Source organism: Esox lucius, chromosome 8, assembly GCF_011004845.1.
Source record: "Esox lucius isolate fEsoLuc1 chromosome 8, fEsoLuc1.pri, whole genome shotgun sequence".
NCBI classification, from domain to species: domain Eukaryota; kingdom Metazoa; phylum Chordata; class Actinopteri; order Esociformes; family Esocidae; genus Esox; species Esox lucius.
The window spans coordinates 649,540-666,988 of NC_047576.1; the positions used below are offsets into that span (position 1 = coordinate 649,540).

The window sequence follows — 17,449 nt, forward strand, 5'->3', positions numbered from 1 at the left end:
CACAGCAGTTTTCAACAGATTACAAACATGTAACTACAAAAGGTCCAACTATAATCAAGTGAATAAAGAGTTAAATGAAAATAATGAGCAGAGGACAAGAGTCATGGTGACTAAACTGCGTTATGGAATTATGTGGCGTGGGGGCGCCCAAGTGGAGCTTCAGCGCCGTGCCACCGTACCCTCAGGGTAGCTCAGAGGAGAACTGTGGGGCTGCTGAACGCAGCCCAAACCTAGAACCCTGACAACCCTCACCTGGAGTCCATTACGGCTCATCTGGGCCAGGATAAAAGGAACTCCCAGATGGGTATGGTTGGAGAGTCTGTGGGTGCTGTAGAGTAGAGTAGAGTAGAGTAGAGTAGAGTAGAGTAGAGTAGAGTAGAGTAGAGTAGAGTAGAGTAGAGTAGAGTAGAGTAGAGTAGAGTAGAGTAGAGTAGAGTAGAGTGCTCCAGCTACACTCATTGACCCTTGGTTGTTGTGTTTTTATTTTCCCTTTTAGTTTGGGTTTAGATTTATAATAAAAGCCCAAGGGCTTCCCAGCAGCTCTGTCAGGCCTCTTTGTTCTCTTCAATCCTATCCAGTATTTATCCCCATCATTCTTGTCAAGTGTTATCAAGAGTTTAATTCATATTATTCATAATCCAAGGCACAATATATTTACTGACATAACGTATGTTTCTAGGACTTAGAAGTAATGTTTGTTCCATTGAATCTACTGTTATGTAGACCGAGTCTCCAGTATGATACATGTTGTTACACAACCTGGCCAGGTGATGTCACTGCTACACACATAATTACACAAACTATGGCAGAACAGCTTGACTGGCCACCCTTTGGGTAGCTTTTATCATTTGAGTACACAGAATATTTCACTCAAAGTTCACCATCAGTGCTGAGTGTCTCTACACATGTATGGTATCTCTCTGGAGATCTAGGGTTAATCCCTGGACCCACTTTTCAGATTTAGACTCCCTGTACCCCCCCCCCCTCCATAATGCTCCATTTGCTAAATAAATACAATAGGATATCTAATACTCCTTAGCAAAATTATATTAAAATGCAAATTAAAACAATGTCAGCATCTTTTTAGGACTAATGAAGCATCTTCTGGGAGGATGTAGAGAGACTGGGTCCAGGAAGAACAGGGTTGCTTGACTTCCTGATATAAAATCCAAAATAGATCACTGCATGTGATTGGTGCTGCTGTCAGGTGATGTAGGGCTGGGTGGAGTTAAACACAGGGCTTCATAAGAATCTCTCTTGGTGATGTTTCTGTTACAGGATTTCATCCTCTGACTCCTGCTCCCTCTCCCTGGGTTTGAGCAGTCCCATCTCTATTGGGGGGGTCTTCTTCAGTCTGGACTTCACCACACTGCCAAGGGGGATGGGGGGTAGACACACAATTAGAATTGAGGGAACAATCTCAATGAGTTTTAACATGATGATTAATCACTAATAACATGTAACATTAACCAATAAGAACATGTAATATTAACCAGTACGATCATGTAACATTAACCAATAATAACATGTACTATTAACCAATAAGAACATGTAATATTAACCAGAACGATCATGTAACATTAACCAATAATAACATGTAACATTAACCAATAAGAACATGTAATATTAACCAGTATGATCATGTAACATTAACCAATAATAACATGTACTATTAACCAATAAGAACATGTAATATTAACCAGAACGATCATGTAACATTAACCAATAATAACATGTAACATTAACCAATAAGAACATGTAATATTAACCAGTACAATCATGTAACATTAACCAATAATAACATGTACTATTAACCGATAAGATAATGTAATATTAACCAATTATTTAATTACTCATAATATTAACCAATAATAACATGTAATTTTAACCGATAGGTACATGTATTATTAACCAGTAAGGTCATATGATATTACCCTATAAGGTAATATCATATTAACCAGTAAGGTCATGTGAGATTAACCCATAAGATCATGTAATATTAACCACTATGGTCATGTGATATTAACCATTTAGGTCATGTAATATCAACAAGTAAGGTCATGTGATATTAACCATTTAGGTAATGTAATATCAACCAGTAAGGTAATGTGATATTAACCATTTAGGTAATGTAATATCAACCAGTAAGGTAATGTGATATTAACAAGGAAGGTTATGTGATATTAATCGATAAGACGCTTCTCACCAGCTGACGGTGCAGTAAACCATGCTGACAGTCAGCAGACCAACAGCCAGGTGCCAACAGTAACACATGGTGATGAACATCATGTTGTCGTGGTCCATTAAGTCCCACTCCACTCCGCTGGGGGGGTACAGCACAAAACCAATCTGTTGGGGGGAACAGAGGTGTTAGAGCAGGGCTTTTCAACTAGAGGGTCAAAACACTGGGTTTCAGGATTCATTGATTCATCTTGATGGATGTATGTACCTGAGCTATAATCCCTCATATATAATTCACTACTTGTGAATTCTGGTCTAAACAGAACATCATGCAGTGAAGGGAAGAACAGAACCATAACAGTCAGAACCAGACTGACCTGCCAGAACCAGCTGCCCTGCAGTATGGTAAGCGATGCTCTGAGCAGCTCCAGCAGAATGTTCCCTCTGTGGAACACCTCCAGGAAGGACACCAAAGCCTCTCCAAACACACTGAACAGCAGCAACTGGTGGACATGGACATCCAGCATGGCCCGACCGTGAAGGTGATACAGGAACAAGAACCCTGAGAAGAGCAGAGAGATGCTTTATAACCCAAATACAACCCTAACCCCTAACCCTGATCCCAGTAAACACGCATGGACAGCAGGTGGTATAGAACAAAAACTCAAGGAAATACAACCCCTAAACACCTAACCCTAAAATAGGAACACCACATCTCTTTATTCAGGATCAGTGTAACTACACCACATGTCCACCTCCTCAGCCTCCCCAGTCCTGTTACCTTCCATGAAGAAAGCCATGGCCAGCATGAGTCTGTCAAGGGCGAGCGGAGCAGCTTCAGTGGCGTGTACGATTACAGAGATGGCTCCGGCCAGGCCAAAGAACAGGTACATGGTTGAGTGCTGCCAGTTGTGGAGCTTTTCCCAGTGCTGCTCCGTGTGGTCATACAGATGAAGCCATGGCCCATCTGGCCCAAACTGCTCTGCAAGCATCCCTGGAACCCCGCACAAAACAAGCCTGATTCCCATAAGCAGCCAAGAAAAACAGATTTTTTTAGGAGCAGATCTCTTCCAAATATAGTTTTTCGCTGTCATACATTATCAGTAACAATACAGTTAGGTCCAGAATTAATTGGACACTGACACAAGTTTTGTTATTTTCACTGTTTTCCAAGATATATTAAAGTTACAGATAAATAATGAATATGTGCTTAAAATGCAGTCTCTCAGTTTTAATCGGAGGGTATTCACATCCAAATTGGAGGAAGGGTTTAGGAATTACAGCAATTTAAAATGTAGCCTACTCTTTTTCAAAGTACCATAAGTGATTGGACAATTCACTCAAAAGCTGTTTCATGGACAGGTGTGGGCTATTACTTTGTTATTTCTTCATCAATTAAGCAGGTAAAAGGTCTGGAGTTGATTCCAGGTGTGTCATTTGCATTTGTTGAAGCTGTTGCTGTAAACCCACAACATGTGGTCAAAGGAGCTCTCAATGCATGTGAAACAGGCCATCCTTAGGCTGCAAAAGAAGTCCATCAGAGAGATAGCAAGAACATTAGGCGTGGCCAAATCAACAATTTGGTACATTCTGAGAAAAAAAGAACGCACTGGTGAGCTCTGCAACACAAAAAGGCCTGGATGTCCACAGAAGACAACAGTGCTGGACAATCGTAGGATCCTTTCCATGGTAAAGAAAAACCCCTTCACAACATCCAGCCAAGTGAAGAACACCCTCCAGGAGGTAGGCAAATCATTATCCAAGTCTACCATAAAGAGAAGACATCACAAGAGCAAATACAGAGGGTTCACCACAAGGTGCAAACTATTCATAAGCCTCAAGAATAGAAAGGCCAGATTAGACTTTGCCAAAAGAAATCTAAAAAAAGCCAGCCCAGTTCTGGAACAGCATTCTTTGGACAGATGAAACGAAGATCAACCTGTACCAGAATGATGGGAAGAAAAAAAGTATTGAGAAGGCTTGGAATAGCTCATGATCCAAAGCATACCACATCATCTGTAAAACACGGTGGAGGCAGTGTGATGGCATGGGCATGCATGGCTTCCAATTGCACTGGGTCACTAGTGTTTACTGATGATGTGACAGAAGACAGAAGCAGTCGGATGAATTCTGAAATGTATAGGGATATGTTGTCTGCTCAGATTCAGCTAAATTCAAAGTTGATTGGACAGTGCTTCACTTTACAGTTGGACCCAAAACATGCTGCAAAAGCAATCCAGGAGTTGTTGAAGGCAAAGATGTGCAATATTCTGCAATGGCCAAGTCAATCACCTGATCTCAATCCGATCGAGCATGCATTTTAATTGCTGAAGACAAAACCTAAGGCAGAACTACCCATGAACAAACAACAACTGAAGACAGCTGCAGTAAAGGCCTGGCAAACCATCACAAAGGAGGAAACCTAACATTTGGTGATGTCCATGCATTCCAGACTTCAAGCAGTCATTGCCTGGAAAGGATTCTTGACAAAGTATTAAAAATGAACATTTTATTTATGATTGTGTTAATTTGTCCAATTACATTTGAGCCCCTGAAATAAGGGGACTGTGTATGAAAATGGTTGCAATCCTTAAACGTTTCATATGATATTTTTGTTCAACCACCGGCTGTTTCATTTCAAGTCCATTGTGTTGGCGTACAGGGACAAAACTATGAAAACTGTGTCAGTGTCCAAATATTTCCAGACCTAACTGTATCTCAACAATATTAGAATGACTAACAATTAACAATTGTACAAATCGGACGTTTTCAGCTATTATTATTTTATTATTGCTGTTTTATTTTTGATGAAGGCTCTGTTTTATCACAGCAACTTACAGCCAATGTCAAGACGTGTCTTCCAAAGCACATCCAATGCCGTTCTGGTTCTTATTATGCTGCTCAACCTAGATGCCTATCCCAGAATCCCCACAGGTCTGGTGGAAAATCCTCTACAGTCTTCCACACTGACTGTGCTGACAGATGCCCGAGCTGAGGCAAGCAACCATACTGGACTAACCAACTAATACACCACCTCCTGAGTGACCCTAGTTGGTAGAACCACTTTTGTAGATCAGTGTATGTTGACCAACCAATCAGATCACTTACATTTTGTCTAGAAGATATTAGTAAGGTCAGCCATGCATGGACCATGTTAAACCATGGTGATGCTCACCAACCACAGAGAAGAACACAATGGTGGATCCCTCGATGATCTCCAGCCGGTGTTGTGTGGAGCGACTAGCCAGACGGGTGGAGCCTAGACTCTTGTTCCTGCGGGTGGTGTACCACAGGGAGAACCTTCCAGCCCACCACAGGCCTGCTAACAGGAAGAAACAACCTGGCAATGCATGGCCCTTAAAACTACCCATGATGCCTCACCACACCTAGAAACACAGGGACAGATGTCACACGATTCAATAGTCAGAAAAAGGCTGTTGGTAAAATGGAAGTGGATGTTACAGACAGACAGTTGTCAGTTATATGTGTAATATGGCTACTCAACGGTTGACAACCAGTGTTGCTGGAAAAGACATCCAAACAATTCTCTAGAGGATCTAAGTTTGAACCAAGCGTGCCGCACAAGCCCTGAAAAGTGAAGCCAAAACGTCTCGATCGCCCCCTGGTGAGTGGTCCCAGTATAGGTCATAAACCCCGCCCTCCCCATGTTATTCAATGGGACGCGAGACCAACTAAACAATTAAATTACCCTTCAAATATATTTTTTCCGAAGCTGGTTTCTGTCATTTACTGTAGTTTGTATCACGCTAATGTAAATTCAAGAGTTTGTTTTTAAAATAAGTTTGTTTTTAGTTAGTTATTTAATGCTCTAAAAACGGTGGTGTGACGTCGTGATTCACAGCTGTGATTGACAGCTATCTGAGCCGAGGAGCCACTGAATCTTCGGAGGACTGAGGTGATTGGAACTTTACATTTAATCTCTAAATTTCTATAATTGATATAATTTCACATGGACATAATGGGTTGTTCTGCAGTACATTGTGCTAACCGATCTGGCATTTCCAATCGATTTTTTCGGTAAGTTAAATTTATAAGCTATTTAATTAGTAAATAACTGTAATGGGCTAGCTAACGTTAGCTAAAAGACAACAAGCCTCGTTAATAGCCATGTTAATAGCTAGCAGGTGATCGTTAGCTAGAAGTTACCAATTATTTTTGTATTAGGCCTATTCTAAATTAAGGTTAAACATGATGTAAGTTAGGCTATAACATATCGTCTAGGTTTAACAAGCAAAGGTTGTACTGTACTTGGACTTGCGATTGATTACGGTATGCGCATTCTGCGAGGGAGAGAGAGGGCGGGGCACAGGGGTGGCCGTTGATTTCGCGGCTTTACGGCTTTACTTCCTTCTCGCTACTGCGCATAACTACTGCGCAGAACAGGTCCCAAGATCGCTATCTGCGCAGACGCAAGTCCAAGATGTCAGCGCCGTATCAGGACACTGGTGGCTTAATTTTTCACCAATGGAAAAGAGCGAAAGGGCGTCGTCCATTATTTATACAGTCTATGGTTTGAACTGTCAGGAAAGCAGAACCAAAAATCTTGATCTCTCTTATCCACATGAGCAGGTGACAACTGTAAAAATCTCTGTTCTGGTTGTGAGGATGTGTACAATAAACCACTCTCAACTGTACTGTTACATTACATTTCACTGGGGAGCAAAGAGAGGTGTAGGAGAGGTGTAGGAGAAGTGTAGGAGAGGTGTAAGAGAGGTGTAGGAGAGGTGTGGGAGAGGTGTGGGAGAGGTATGGGAGAGGTGTAGGAGAGGTGTGGGAGAGGTGTAGGAGAGGTGTAGGAGAGGTGTAGGAGAAGTGTGGAAGAGGTGTAGGAGAGGTGTAGGAGAGGTGTGGGAGAGGTGTGGGAGAGGTGTAGGAGAGGTATGGGAGAGGTGTAGGAGAGGTGTGGGAGAGGTGTAGGAGAGGTGTAGGAGAGGTGTGGAAGAGGTGTAGGAGAGGTGTAGGAGAGGTGTAGGAGAAGTGTGGAAGAGGTGTAGGAGAGGTGTAGGAGAGGTGTGGGAGAGGTGTGGGAGAGGTGTAGGAGAGGTGTAGGAGAGGTGTGGGAGAGGTGTGGGAGAGGTGTAGGAGAGGTGTAGGAGAGGTGTGGGAGAGGTGTGGGAGAGGTGTAGGAGAGGTGTGGGAGAGGTGTGGGAGAGGTGTGGGAGAGGTGTAGGAGAGGTGTAGGAGAGGTGTGGGAGAGGTATGGGAGAGGTGTAGGAGAGGTGTAGGAGAGGTGTGGAAGAGGTGTAGGAGAGGTGTGGAAAAGGTGTAGGAGAGGTGTAGGAGAGGTGTGGGAGAGGTGTGGGAGAGGTGTAGGAGAGGTGTGGGAGAGGTGTAGGAGAGGTGTGGAAGAGGTGTGGGAGAGGTGTAGGAGAGGTGTGGGAGAGGTGTGGGAGAGGTGTAGGAGAGGTGTAGGGGATGGAGGGAGAGATTGAGGAGGTGGGGAAAGGTGGAGGAGAAGTGGAGGAGAAGTGGAGGAAAGAGGGAAGAGAGGTGGACCGACAGCTAGACAACACCTTGACAATACCCTAACGACAGCTAGACAACACCTTGACGATACCCTAACGACAGCTAGACAACACCTTGACAATACCCTAACAACAGCTAGACAACACCTTGACAATACCCTAACGACAGCTAGACAACAGCTAGACAACACCTTGACGATACCCTAACGACAGCTAGACAACACCTTGACAATACCCTAACGACAGCTAGACAACACCTTGACGATACTCTAACGACAGCTAGACAACAGCTTGACGATACCCTAACGACAGCTAGACAACACCTTGACGATACCCTAATGACAGCTAGACAACACCTTGACGATACCCTAACGACAGCTAGACAACAGCTTGACGATACCCTAACGACAGCTAGACAACAGCTGGACGATACCCTAACGACAGCTAGACAACACCTTGACAATACCCTAACGACAGCTAGACAACACCTTGACAATACCCTAACGACAGCTAGACAACAGCTAGACAACACCTTGACGATACCCTAACGACAGCTAGACAACACCTTGACAATACCCTAACGACAGCTAGACAACACCTTGACAATACCCTAACGACAGCTAGACAACAGCTTGACGATACCCTAACGACAGCTAGACAACAGCTGGACGATACCCTAACGACAGCTAGACAACACCTTGACAATACCATAACGACAGCTAGACAACACCTTGACAATACCATAACGACAGCTAGACAACAGCTAGACAACACCTTGACGATACCCTAACGACAGCTAGACAACACCTTGACAATACCCTAACGACAGCTAGACAACACCTTGACGATACTCTAACGACAGCTAGACAACAGCTTGACGATACCCTAACGACAGCTAGACAACACCTTGACGATACCCTAATGACAGCTAGACAACAGCTTGACGATACCCTAATGACAACTAGACAACAGCTGGACGATACCCTAACAACAGCTAGACAACACCTTGACGATACCCTAACGACAGCTAGACAACAGCTTGACGATACGCTAACGACAGCTAGACAACACCTTGACAATACCCTAACGACAGCTAGACAACACCTTGACAATACCCTAACGACAGCTAGACAACAGCTTGACGATACTCTAACGACAGCTAGACAACACCTTGACGATACCCTAACGACAGCTAGACAACACCTTGACAATACCCTAACGACAGCTAGACAACACCTTGACAATACCCTAACGACAGCTAGACAACACCTTGACAATACCCTAACGACAGCTAGACAACACCTTGACGATATTCTAACGACAGCTAGACAACAGCTTGACGATACCCTAACGACAGCTAGACAACACCTTGACGATACCCTAACGACAGCTAGACAACAGCTTGACGATACCCTAACGACAGCTAGACAACAGCTGGACGATACCCTAACGACAGCTAGACAACACCTTGACGATACCCTAACGACAGCTAGACAACACCTTGACAATACCCTAACGACAGCTAGACAACACCTTGACAATACCCTAACGACAGCTAGACAACACCTTGACAATACCCTAACGACAGCTAGACAACAGCTAGACAACACCTTGACGATACCCTAACGACAGCTAGACAACACCTTGACAATACCCTAACGACAGCTAGACAACAGCTTGACGATACCCTAACGACAGCTAGACAACACCTTGACGATACCCTAATGACAGCTAGACAACAGCTTGACGATACCCTAATGACAGCTAGACAACAGCTGGACGATACCCTAACAACAGCTAGACAACACCTTGACGATACCCTAACGACAGCTAGACAACAGCTTGACGATACCCTAACGACAGCTAGACAACAGCTGGACGATACCCTAACGACAGCTAGGACAACACCTTGACAATACCCTAACGACAGCTAGACAACACCTTGATGATACCCTAACGACAGCTAGACAACAGCTAGACAACACCTTGACGATACCCTAACGACAGCTAGACAACAGCTTGACGATACTCTAACGACAGCTAGACAACAGCTTGACGATACCCTAACAACAGCTAGACAACACCTTGACGATACCCTAATGACAGCTAGACAACACCTTGACGATACCCTAACGACAGCTAGACAACAGCTTGACGATACCCTAACGACAGCTAGACAACAGCTGGACGATACCCTAACGACAGCTAGACAACACCTTGACAATACCCTAACGACAGCTAGACAACACCTTGACAATACCCTAACGACAGCTAGACAACAGCTAGACAACACCTTGACGATACCCTAACGACAGCTAGACAACACCTTGACAATACCCTAACGACAGCTAGACAACACCTTGACGATACCCTAACGACAGCTAGACAACAGCTTGACGATACCCTAACGACAGCTAGACAACACCTTGACGATACCCTAACGACAGCTAGACAACAGCTTGACGATACCCTAATGACAACTAGACAACAGCTGGACGATACCCTAACAACAGCTAGACAACACCTTGACGATACCCTAACGACAGCTAGACAACAGCTTGACGATACGCTAACGACAGCTAGACAACACCTTGACAATACCCTAACGACAGCTAGACAATACCTTGACAATACCCTAACGACAGCTAGACAACAGCTTGACGATACTCTAACGACAGCTAGACAACACCTTGACGATACCCTAACGACAGCTAGACAACACCTTGACAATACCCAAACGACAGCTAGACAACACCTTGACGATACCCTAACGACAGCTAGACAACACCTTGACGATACCCTAACGACAGCTAGACAACACCTTGACGATACCCTAACGACAGCTAGACAACAGCTAGACAACACCTTGACGATACCCTAACGACAGCTAGACAACACCTTGACAATACCCTAACGACAGCTAGACAACACCTTGACAATACCCTAACGACAGCTAGACAACAGCTTGACGATACCCTAACGACAGCTAGACAACAGCTGGACGATACCCTAACGACAGCTAGACAACACCTTGACAATACCCTAACGACAGCTAGACAACACCTTGACAATACCATAACGACAGCTAGACAACAGCTAGACAACACCTTGACGATACCCTAACGACAGCTAGACAACACCTTGACAATACCCTAACGACAGCTAGACAACACCTTGACGATACTCTAACGACAGCTAGACAACAGCTTGACGATACCCTAACGACAGCTAGACAACACCTTGACGATACCCTAATGACAGCTAGACAACAGCTTGACGATACCCTAATGACAACTAGAAAACAGCTGGACGATACCCTAACAACAGCTAGACAACACCTTGACGATACCCTAACGACAGCTAGACAACAGCTTGACGATACGCTAACGACAGCTAGACAACACCTTGACAATACCCTAACGACAGCTAGACAACACCTTGACAATACCCTAACGACAGCTAGACAACAGCTTGACGATACTCTAACGACAGCTAGACAACACCTTGACGATACCCTAACGACAGCTAGACAACACCTTGACAATACCCTAACGACAGCTAGACAACACCTTGACAATACCCTAACGACAGCTAGACAACACCTTGACAATACCCTAACGACAGCTAGACAACACCTTGACGATATTCTAACGACAGCTAGACAACAGCTTGACGATACCCTAACGACAGCTAGACAACACCTTGACGATACCCTAACGACAGCTAGACAACAGCTTGACGATACCCTAACGACAGCTAGACAACAGCTGGACGATACCCTAACGACAGCTAGACAACACCTTGACAATACCCTAACGACAGCTAGACAACACCTTGACAATACCCTAACGACAGCTAGACAACACCTTGACAATACCCTAACGACAGCTAGACAACACCTTGACAATACCCTAACGACAGCTAGACAACAGCTAGACAACACCTTGACGATACCCTAACGACAGCTAGACAACACCTTGACAATACCCTAACGACAGCTAGACAACAGCTTGACGATACCCTAACGACAGCTAGACAACACCTTGACGATACCCTAATGACAGCTAGACAACAGCTTGACGATACCCTAATGACAGCTAGACAACAGCTGGACGATACCCTAACAACAGCTAGACAACACCTTGACGATACCCTAACGACAGCTAGACAACAGCTTGACGATACCCTAACGACAGCTAGACAACAGCTGGACGATACCCTAACGACAGCTAGACAACACCTTGACAATACCCTAACGACAGCTAGACAACACCTTGATGATACCCTAACGACAGCTAGACAACAGCTAGACAACACCTTGACGATACCCTAACGACAGCTAGACAACAGCTTGACGATACTCTAACGACAGCTAGACAACAGCTTGACGATACCCTAACAACAGCTAGACAACACCTTGACGATACCCTAACGACAGCTAGACAACACCTTGACGATACCCTAACGACAGCTAGACAACAGCTTGACGATACCCTAACGACAGCTAGACAACAGCTGGACGATACCCTAACGACAGCTAGACAACACCTTGACAATACCCTAACGACAGCTAGACAACACCTTGACAATACCCTAACGACAGCTAGACAACAGCTAGACAACACCTTGACGATACCCTAACGACAGCTAGACAACACCTTGACAATACCCTAACGACAGCTAGACAACACCTTGACGATACTCTAACGACAGCTAGACAACAGCTTGACGATACCCTAACGACAGCTAGACAACACCTTGACGATACCCTAATGACAGCTAGACAACAGCTTGACGATACCCTAATGACAACTAGACAACAGCTGGACGTTACCCTAACAACAGCTAGACAACACCTTGACGATACCCTAACGACAGCTAGACAACAGCTTGACGATACGCTAACGACAGCTAGACAACACCTTGACAATACCCTAACGACAGCTAGACAATACCTTGACAATACCCTAACGACAGCTAGACAACAGCTTGACGATACTCTAACGACAGCTAGACAACACCTTGACAATACCCTAACGACAGCTAGACAACACCTTGACAATACCCTAACGACAGCTAGACAACAGCTAGACAACACCTTGACGATACCCTAACGACAGCTAGACAACACCTTGACAATACCCTAACGACAGCTAGACAACAGCTTGACGATACCCTAACGACAGCTAGACAACACCTTGACGATACCCTAATGACAGCTAGACAACAGCTTGACGATACCCTAATGACAGCTAGACAACAGCTGGACGATACCCTAACAACAGCTAGACAACACCTTGACGATACCCTAACGACAGCTAGACAACAGCTTGACGATACCCTAACGACAGCTAGACAACAGCTGGACGATACCCTAACGACAGCTAGACAACACCTTGACAATACCCTAACGACAGCTAGACAACACCTTGATGATACCCTAACGACAGCTAGACAACAGCTAGACAACACCTTGACGATACCCTAACGACAGCTAGACAACAGCTTGACGATACTCTAACGACAGCTAGACAACAGCTTGACGATACCCTAACAACAGCTAGACAACACCTTGACGATACCCTAACGACAGCTAGACAACACCTTGACGATACCCTAACGACAGCTAGACAACAGCTTGACGATACCCTAACGACAGCTAGACAACAGCTTGACGATACCCTAACGACAGCTAGACAACACCTTGACAATACCCTAACGACAGCTAGACAACACCTTGACAATACCCTAACGACAGCTAGACAACAGCTAGACAACACCTTGACGATACCCTAACGACAGCTAGACAACACCTTGACAATACCCTAACGACAGCTAGACAACACCTTGACGATACTCTAACGACAGCTAGACAACAGCTTGACGATACCCTAACGACAGCTAGACAACACCTTGACGATACCCTAATGACAGCTAGACAACAGCTTGACGATACCCTAATGACAACTAGACAACAGCTGGACGTTACCCTAACAACAGCTAGACAACACCTTGACGATACCCTAACGACAGCTAGACAACAGCTTGACGATACGCTAACGACAGCTAGACAACACCTTGACAATACCCTAACGACAGCTAGACAATACCTTGACAATACCCTAACGACAGCTAGACAACAGCTTGACGATACTCTAACGACAGCTAGACAACACCTTGACGATACCCTAACGACAGCTAGACAACACCTTGACAATACCCAAACGACAGCTAGACAACACCTTGACGATACCCTAACGACAGCTAGACAACACCTTGACGATACCCTAACGACAGCTAGACAACACCTTGACGATACCCTAACGACAGCTAGACAACACCTTGACGATACCCTAACAACAGCTGTCCAAAGAGCTACACTTCTATAGACATATCTGTCTATAGAACACTGTTCCTGGAGTCTTGACTGATGCTTTGATGTCGGTTTAGGGAAACTGTTGTTTACTTTTTGAACAACCAATTACAGCATCCCATTATATTGACCCTATATCAAAGGTCAAGTATGGTAATGAAGGATCCGAATCATCATTATTAACATTATTACTCTGAAGATCATCATCATTAACATTATCACTGTGATTATCATCATCATTAACATTATTATAGTGAAGATCATTATCACTCGGATTATCATCATCATTAACATTGTGATTATCATCATCATTAACAATGTGATGATGATCATCATCACTGCCAAAGCAAGTGTATCATTCTGGTCTCCAGGTCTAATCTTGAATCCTCCCAGAGCCTCTAGAGAGTCATGGTTGTTTATCTCAGCATTCACACACCCATCATTTCCTCTATAATTAAACTATCCCAAATAACCCCTACTCCATATTTAGTGCCCTACTTTTGACCAAACAACAGTGTTTCCTGGTTCCTTCCCAGTTCATTACACAAACCAAGCTTGGCATTAAGAATGTCAGTGTCCCAGCAGAATACTGTGTTCATACATTGCCCTCCATAATTATTTAGGCAGTTAGCATTTCTAACTTCTCTATGCTCTATACTCCACGATTTTGATATTATGTAGTCAAAGTATTAATGCTCAGCTATCTTTGGGGTATTTGTTTCACCATTTAGAAAAGTGACAAGACTTTATATCAATAGCCACTTTATCTCAGGGAATCAAATGTTCTGGAATAAATAGTGTGACAGGTGTTTCTGGTAAGTCAGTTGTGTTAGATCTGTGCAGCAAAAGACAATTGGCAAAGTCACATTTTTATTCAAGGCTTTGCATTTGCCTTTGGAATCTATTCCTGGAGTCTGTTGACCAAAGAATTGTCAATGGAACAGGAAAGTCAAGAAAGCAATTATTCAGCTGAAAAATCTGAATGAAGAAAAACCTAGCCAAGACTTTAGCTTGGAACATAAAAGAAGGAAACTTCTCTTGAGCCCAGCATTGACAACAGCCTGGTAGGCGAATGAAGACATCCACAGAGAATAAATGGAACATTTCTCGACTATGAGATGGACGTGGATCTGTCAGACTACCAACCACAGACTTCACCAGCAGACCTACAACCTCTAAACTGCAAGACATAAAGAACTACAACAACAACATGTCTAGGTTAGTTTAATAAAAGAAAGTACCTAGAGGAGGCTCCGGAATAAGGTATTATGGTCAGATGAGACAAAGATTAACATAAACCAGATAGTTGGATAGTTTGGACGTAAAAATGGAACTGCCCAAGATCCAGATAATACCACCTTACCCGTGAGGGCTTCATGTCTCAATACTTTAGGTCCCCAAAATAGGGGCACTATGAAGAAAAGGTGTTGTCCTTTCCAATCAGTGAAACCATTATGTACACGACAACCCATTTAAAATCCAAATGTTAGAGTTTGGCTGTGGAGCCCAAATCAAAGCAGGAGATGAAAGGAGGAATGGTGGCTGTAAGGACTTCTATAAATAGTCTCTATGAAAAAACTGTGCTGCATAGAGAATGATTCAGTATGTACAACATCCAAATGCATAAAGAATGATTCAGTATGTACAACATCCAAACACAGAGAATGATTCAGTATGTACAACATCCAAACACATAGAGAATGATTCAGTATGTACAACATCCAAATGCATAGAGAATTATTCAGTATGTACAACATCCAAATGCATAGAGAATGATTCAGTATGTACAACATCCAAACACATAGAGAATGATTCAGTATGTACAACATCCAAATGCATAGAGAATGATTCAGTATGTACAACATCCAAATGTATAGAGAATGATTAAGTATGTACAACATCCAAACACATAGAGAGCATTTGGATGTTTGCTTGGTTTTAAATGTGTTCTAACTGTATTAAAAATCCACTCTTAAAACATGCATGTCCACGAGTGTGTTTGTGATGGAGAGCTGAGCACACTGGTCCACGCCTCCTCATCCCCTATTACATCATCTCCATGGTGATGGGCCCAATCACTTCTCCACACCACATAAGTGGAACATTGATTGGTTGACAAGGTATTCAATGTGTGTCACAACAACAGAGGTGACCATTCTGACTTTATTACCAGGCTGTTAACTTCAAATAAACTCCAAACCAGACGATAGGTTTCTGCACAGCAGCTCATCAACATACAGCACCAGCGTGAACTAACAACCACAAGGATGTATGTGATGATTGACTGACTGATTAGTTGAAAGGCTGATTGACCTGTTGATAGAACAGCACAGAGAAGGACAGAGATCCCCACCATTGCAACCTGTAACAGAGACAAATGCTGTTTTACAGCCCAAATCATAAAGAGCAACAAGTTAACCAGGGAGACAATGTGGGACACCTACCCAGTCTGTTACAAGATATAATGGTCAATCAGAACCGTTACAACCAAACTGAAATCCGTAATCTATGAGGACAAATCTTATTAGTTGTAACAATTGTTGCATGGTTGTAACCTAAATATCCACATATATTTTCCGTACTCTTATGTACCCTTTACATCGGGGTAATCCCCCGCTTTCATAAACCCCATCATTAGGGTCAAAGTGTGTTCTTAAATGGTAAGTATTTTCAGAAGAAAAAAACAACTGTCGCTGAAATTGACTTCTATGATAACGCCTGTAGCTATTTTATAGAAGTAATTGGAAAAAATTTTGTAGCTGACCTTGTCTTATCGTAGACTGCTTCAACACTAAAAAAGTATCCGTGAGCCAAAGTTACAAAAAGTTTGTCGCTCTTTAGTAACTCCAAAATTTCAGCTGGTATTACATTCTAATGTAAACATTTTAATAATGTTGAAATAACTATTTATCCGAAAAGGTCAAGCCTATGGTATATTCCAAATATGTATGTTCCTAAACAGCATCGACCATACGTCCCATCTTCCTCCTTGATGGGTCCTACACTTTTTGCGATTATAGGATTTACTTGGGTGGGAAACATCTCATTGGCCGAGTATTGTAAAACGACGTCACTCTTCTATACTTTGATTGGCAGAAAACAAAGTCAGTCTTCACTCAACTAGATTCCACGTGTGCACTTTTACCCCGCCTGCTTTTACAGCGGTGAGGCAAACATTACTTTTTATTTTTGAAATGGTCTGTCTATGGACGATTGTCGGCTGCGGTATTCTATTATATTCTATTCACATTACTTCAATAGCCTGCTTGAATACTGTTTACATTTCCCTTAAAAATATATGAATTAATAGAAATGTTTTGATTCTGCCCATGTTGAAGACCCAGTTTATTTTAGATGGTTTCAACGAACATGGTTTAGAGGGCTAATATTTAGCTCATATGAGGACCAT

The 17,449-nt window shown here is 43.4% G+C and overlaps 1 protein-coding gene across 2 annotated transcripts; it reads right to left on the reverse strand.

The window, feature by feature from the left end:
• Window positions 1–601: 601 nt before the first annotated feature.
• Window positions 602–17,034, reverse strand: tmem45a (transmembrane protein 45a). Of its 2 annotated transcripts, XM_020048801.2 has the most exons (7): window positions 16,805–17,034; window positions 16,354–16,402; window positions 5,357–5,567; window positions 2,963–3,175; window positions 2,559–2,743; window positions 2,207–2,349; window positions 602–1,369 (listed from the first exon to the last, which is right to left on the reverse strand). In XM_020048801.2, the coding sequence occupies exons 3-7, from the start codon at window positions 5,550–5,552 to the stop codon at window positions 1,273–1,275; spliced, it is 834 nt and encodes a 277-aa protein (XP_019904360.1). In that variant the 5' UTR covers window positions 5,553–5,567; window positions 16,354–16,402; window positions 16,805–17,034; the 3' UTR covers window positions 602–1,272. The 2 variants fall into 2 exon arrangements, with proteins under 2 accessions (XP_019904360.1, XP_010898983.1); XM_010900681.4 differs by lacking the exon at window positions 16,354–16,402.
• Between the last annotated feature and the right edge of the window lie 415 nt (window positions 17,035–17,449).

Coding starts and splice junctions, on each gene's coding strand:
- tmem45a (XM_010900681.4), bottom strand. CDS start 5,552: ATGGGTAGTTTTAAGGGCCATGCATTGCCAGGTTGTTTCTTCCTGTTA. Junction 3,176..5,356: donor TGTGTTCTTCTCTGTGGTTG/GTGAGCATCACC, acceptor GCGGGGTTCCAG/GGATGCTTGCAGAGCAGTTT. Junction 2,350..2,558: donor AGGGCAGCTGGTTCTGGCAG/GTCAGTCTGGTT, acceptor TCCCCCCAACAG/ATTGGTTTTGTGCTGTACCC.